General features: G+C 37.1%; 1 protein-coding gene across 1 annotated transcript; it reads right to left on the minus strand.

Annotated features, from left to right (window-relative positions):
* Positions 1-3,224: 3,224 nt before the first annotated feature.
* Positions 3,225-5,674, minus strand: LOC116176926 (laccase-like). Its single transcript, XM_031495765.1, has 8 exons — positions 5,457-5,674; positions 5,320-5,407; positions 5,016-5,270; positions 4,482-4,966; positions 4,251-4,435; positions 4,010-4,205; positions 3,748-3,960; positions 3,225-3,698 (listed from the first exon to the last, which is right to left on the minus strand). Exons 1-8 carry the CDS (start codon positions 5,524-5,526, stop codon positions 3,334-3,336), a joined length of 1,857 nt encoding a protein of 618 aa, XP_031351625.1. The 5' UTR covers positions 5,527-5,674; the 3' UTR covers positions 3,225-3,333.
* Between the last annotated feature and the right edge of the window lie 326 nt (positions 5,675-6,000).

Genomic DNA, 6,000 nt, shown 5'->3' on the forward strand with positions numbered 1-6,000 from the left:
TTTAAACCTTAGACCACGAATGTCTCAAAGCTCTCGAAAAGTAATTCCCAGTCAATTACCGACTAAATTTTTCACGCTCCAAAAATGGCGACCATTCATTAATTCCCATTGGTTAAAATTTTTAATTCTACCAATCCCTGTTGTTTTTTAAAACTCCCGAAAAACTCCCTTAAATTTAAAAAAAAAGTTAACTCAGCACTTTATACGTGTACTCAAAAAAGACTGAATTTGAAGTACCGTTGCGATATCGCGGGCCGTAATATCCTGAAGTCATTACCAGGACAAAAGGAGGCATTGAAACTTAAATGAGGTGCAAAAGCTATTTAAATTTCGAAACGTGACAATTTGCAATAATATTTCAAAACTAGGTTAAATATTTCTCGTAATTCACCTAACATGTGCTCTTCTTAACTTACTTAATAGAAATATTGACATTAATCATGACCCTTTTCCCACTATCGATATGGCTTTATATTCCCTTTAGATTCCCTTATGTACTAAATTATATCCAAATCCAAAATCCAAATGCGTCTATATATTTTATAAACTTAAATTTTTTTCTTTTTTCTTATATTATTTCATATTGTGTCCTATAATTGGTGTAAACTGTTGGGCATTAAATCATTAATTAATTAAATTAATTAAAACAAAACGGATCCCTTAAACTCAAAATCTAACATATTTGCAGCGAAATTTGGAGAAAAAGCATTCAGTTGTTTTTATTTCAGACAACAAATGAGCAACGAAAAACAACTGAATTTTTTAAATGGCAGTGTACCTTTTCATTAGGCTCATTTGATAGTTTTTTTTCTATATTCGATAATGTAAATGTTAGTATCCTTATTCAAGAATTTAAAAATTTAGTATAATTACATCAATTACGTCAATCTAGATATCCTACAACAAAATAAACCAAATGAACGTGTACTTTTCTTGAAGATAATCGAACCGCTCGTTAACGTAATTAATGAACGCATACACTACTTAGAATCCCAAAATTTCAAAATTATAATAATATGGATTCCCGGTCATGTCGGTATATATGGAAATGTGAAAGCTGATGAAGCGGCACAAATTTCACCACAGCAAAAACAAACCGATGTTACAGTTATTCCACCGTCAGACTGGAAAGCATATTTAAAAAAGAGTATTATGACCCATTGGGAAATAAAATGGAAGAACTCCAATAATTTTTTAAGTAAAATAAAGTGCCACACAAGACCATGGATAAACAGGTATAGCTTGAGCAAAAGAGAGGAAGTAGTGTATACGAGGATACGTATTGGGCATACCAATATCACACACCTTCATATGTTGGGAAGGTGTGAAATTAAAAACTGTAGTAGATGCAGCGAGCCATATACAGTGCAACACATCCTTTTGGATTGTCCTGAATACGAGAATGATCGGAAAACGCACGGATTGCACAAAAACTTGAAAGAAGTCCTTCATGACGATCAGAACAGTATTCAACGACTGATTTCATTTTTAAAGAGTATTGATATATTCAATAAGATTTAAGTTAGAAGGAGGTACATCAGGCGAAAGACCAAAGCAGTCGAAGCCTTTATCACTGAAAAAAAAAATACGAAATTAGCAATAGGTATTTAGTATACAGTTGATATTGACCGAGATATAACTATATTCCACACATAATGGACACCGTGTATGTTTTGCACTTCAGTAACAAATTTGTAATTTTGTTCATTGAATTTTTTCAATGATGCCCTGCAAGTTGTCGCTTTATAAATGCAATTAAACTTGAAAAACATCAATATTAACAATTACCATCAGTTATTTCTAGCGGTCAATTGAACATTGAAGTGCACTATTTAAATTTCTCGTTATTTTTGTGTACCCTAAAAATGTTTTAGATTTATCAGAAACGTTGAAGTAGTAGAGGTGTACTTCACATAACGAAGGGAGACATACATACAATACAAAAACACACTTTGTATTAAATAAATTCGCCGCCGAAAACGTAATAACAAATATATCTATAATAAATATTTTGTTTAAGACTATCATATATTTATCGCTTATCGTTCAGATGTTTACATTTTGTCGCCTCAGAAATTCATTCTACAAGTGTTTTTTTCTGTAACATATCGGTTAATTATTAATTACCTATTTATTTTGACCAACTTGGTACAAATGACCTAAAAAGGTATAGGTACCGCATTTAAATTTTGAAATTTATGGTCATAAAAGGCGTAGGTATACTATTAAATCAGTTTTACTGATAATGTCACCCACCAAAACCTTTTACTTTTATCTCCAATTCTACCAAAGCGACAGGGGTGCGTCTACCTTGGTATACATACTGTATATCAGATAAATTTAACTACAAGGGCGGACATGATTGAAATTTTGATCGAAATAAATAAATCTAAATTCCAGGACGTTTCCTAACCATATATTTTAATAATATGCACTTGTAGTTTATGGATAAAATGCCACTATCCCTCCTTAAAGTATCTCAAAGAGCAGTCAACTATGAAAAAGAATGTCCAATTAGAGAAATGTGACGGCGGTATTAATTTATAAAAGCAGGATCTATCTTTTATAGCCCCAACAAAAAACATTTTTTGGGCCTTGCAATGGCTTCTCTCAAGGGGTATAAGTATAGAACTTTGAGGCGGGATTATAGGGGTGCGTAATGTGAGGTAACAGTATACTTGTATATTCACCTCTCTATTCTATCCACACGCTTGAGTATTTTGTGACGTTCTTTATAGAGAAAAAAGATATGGCCCATAAATTGTCGTCCTGTATTACGTACAACCTTTTCTGGAATTTGTTCTCGATTTTTCGTGATTTTGGGTTTTTCTCCTTGACATTGAAATTTCGATTGTTCCACAGTTCTGGCATTTTTCGTTATTGGACCTTTTGTTCTCAGAGACTTGGAAATCTGACATCTTTCTAAGAATTCTGAATTTTTTACTTGGAATTTTGAGATAATCATAATATTCTGGAATGAGCAATATATAATACAACTCAAAAAAGAGTGTGTCTATATTTGGATGCAGAGCTGTATACTTTGGTTCATTAGTTTATCTTTATGGAATGCTGATTACTGTGTGCTTAAACTATTATTATATAAAAACTAGCAGACCCGGCCCACTTCGTACCGCCATTGGGAAACCTCGTTTTCTTGAATGGGAGACACCGTCGGTTGCGCCGCCTCACCTCGCACCATTCATGCATGTTTAAAATAGGTTGCTGTTTTCAGGTTATTTATTACCATTTTTTTTAAAAGTACATACAACAGTACACAATCATCGCTCTTGCTTTTCCTTTCATGGGATCGATCGGTTCCGGGTTCATCAAACTTCAAAAGGACGGCAAATAGTTTCCACACTTTGGAAAGTTATGCGGAACCGGCGGCATGTCCTTGCAGGTTCCAACTTTGAAAATCAAATTCATGCCCGTTGTAATGTGATGGGCGAAATGACAGTGGAAAAACCAGTAGCCTGGATTGTTAGACTTGAACCTTATTACGATGTATCCTCCGATTGGTATGGTTAACGTGTCTTTAAAGACGGGTCGATCGAATTGTCTTTGAAGCAGTCCTTTCTTGTCAAGCTCTTGGGCTTTTTCAATACTGGATGCGTTTCCGTTGGGCAAGATACCAATTCCTATCACGTTAAATGCATAGCCGTGCAAGTGGATGTTGTGCGTGTGTTTTGGAGATGTAGCTGAAATTGCCGATTAAACTCAAATTTACAACAACAAAAAACTAGTTACATTCATCAATGATAATCAACTCGATCACCTGGTTTAATGGAAGATCGATTTTATGCGTGCAACTACAAAGATAATCTTCACAGTGGTCTGGTTTATTATCTCGGTTACAAAAGTGCGATGCGTTCACGTCGCGGTACTGCGATAATAGTGGCGATGGCGGTGGCATGTAATTAATGGTGTCTACTTTCTGTGTCAGCAGTTTGTCACTAAAAACTGGAGTGTGTGATGTGAAGACCATCTTAATAAGGTTGGGATTTCTCACCTAAAAACCCGTTGTAGCTGTTGGACTCGAAAAGTTCTTCTCCGGACACCTCGTATGTACCTAACGGTAGAAAGAGTTTCACGTCCGCGTTTGGTTTTAAAACACTGCTGTCCGCTTTTCTTTTAGCTTTTAAATGGGTGAAGCATATGCTGTTGTTATTATCGCCTGAGCAGTTGCTGGTGTATTGATTTAAAACCTATAGCTTTGTAGAGTAATTATTCAGTTAAGGCGAATTACGTACTATGAGCTCATCGGGGAATGGCGAGTCAGGGGAGGGGCGAGGCTCCTTTGGAAGTGAAGGTTCAGAATAATGTACCAGAGCTAATTGCTGGACGTTATCCGACAGGCAACCATCTGAGGTCTTGATTCGCAGCCAGTAGCTCGCCTGGGGCTGATTGGCGGTAAATATGAAGTCGAATCGCTCCGCTACAATTGCATAACTAGAACAAAATAGAGAAATCTATATGCTTACCCGCCCAAGATTGAATACCGTCAACAACAACTGAGTCGAACGGCTCACCGTCACTTGAAATCACAGTAAGTTTATGCCGATCGATCGTTAAAGTAACAGGGCAAAACGATGCCAAGGCGTTTATTAATCTAAACCTATAAGTTTCACCCGGAACCACGTGAAACTGTTCCAGCGGTGTTTCAGTCATAACTCCCGTGTCTGGATGTTTGGCTTGTCCCTTTCCGTTTATCAGTAAACTATGAGGTACTTGCCCAATTAACGTAGGTCTCCACAAAGCACCTGGAAACGTTTCCGCAGTTAAATAATGGAACCAGTCGTTCAAAATGATGACATGCTCGCTTAAGTCGTGTTTATAACAATCGCTATGGTCATCATTGGGCGCAGCCTGTCGAATAATCAGACCTCCGGCCACTCCATCCATTTTTTGAAACCCGGAGTGAGAGTGCCAAAAGTGAGTGCCCGGGTTGTCCGCGCGCCATTTGTACCTGAAATTGGCGAGAATATATCTTCATGGGGCATGAAACACGGGTTTACCTAAAAGTGTTACCCGATAATATTGGGCACTGTGTAACGAATGGAACGCCGTCAGAGAATTGCGTGCCAGTTTGCCAAACTCCGTGCCAGTGTATTGTCACTTCTTGTCCCTCAATCGCATTGTGGACGTCTACTACCACCGTGTCTCCTTTGCATACTTCAATCAATGGACCGGGTAGCATTCGATTAACCGTGTAAACGCTTCTTTCTACGCCATCGGCTCGAATGCACTGCGATGAGTTGTGGTCGCACGACCTTAAATTATTTAATTACGTATAGCGTTAATGACTCGATCACACTTCACCATCCCATAGTGCTGTACTGTTCCACATAGAACTGGTAGTAACACGTTTTGGTCTCACCATCTACACAAACTCTTGCGCAAGCCGTTCCTAGGGCGATTTTTAAGGGTGCGGTTTCGAAAATAAAGTTACTCCTCACCTTCTGTAAAGTTTGCCTTTGTTTCCAAAATACACCCTAGTATTACGCACAAAATCCATGTATACTCCATAATTATTTTCTCCTCGCGGATTAAAATATGGCGTTGCAATTATCAGTTGAAGATTTTGGATGGTGAAAGGGCTGTTTATGGAAAATGCCAATTATGTCGAAATAAGACCTCCGTTGTTATTCTCCAAAAACAAACTGATCCAAAGTGATTTCTGCTAATGCTTGAGTGAATTCTATAAAAAGAACTAGTATTTTTACTTTTTATAAATAGAAACTTAATTTCATAGAATATGCGCCCCTTCTATTAATTTAGGAAGCAAGTGAAACGGAATTGTGTATGTATCAAAGTATACAGACTTTAATTTTTTTTCGATGCAGCATTATTCTTCTTTTGCGCACACCCCTTTTTTGTTGGGAAATTCTTACTGGGATACGTTATAACTTGTATCAAACCGAATCGCGTTTACCTAATTGGGGTAACTGAACCACAGCGGAACCGATATTGAAAACTTTCGGTGTAGTGACTTTAGTTGTA

The sequence above is a fragment of the Photinus pyralis genome, unplaced genomic scaffold (assembly GCF_008802855.1).
Source record: "Photinus pyralis isolate 1611_PpyrPB1 unplaced genomic scaffold, Ppyr1.3 Ppyr1.4_LG7, whole genome shotgun sequence".
Lineage (NCBI taxonomy): Eukaryota > Metazoa > Arthropoda > Insecta > Coleoptera > Lampyridae > Photinus > Photinus pyralis.

Bases quoted from the DNA above. Each gene is read 5' to 3' on its own strand.
- LOC116176926 (XM_031495765.1), bottom strand. From the start codon at position 5,526: ATGGAGTATACATGGATTTTGTGCGTAATACTAGGGTGTATTTTGGAA. The intron at 4,967-5,015 runs GTAAACCCGTGT...CGCCAATTTCAG, and splicing joins TTATCGGGTAACACTTTTAG to GTACAAATGGCGCGCGGACA. The intron at 4,436-4,481 runs GTAAGCATATAG...ATGCAATTGTAG, and splicing joins CGGTATTCAATCTTGGGCGG to CGGAGCGATTCGACTTCATA.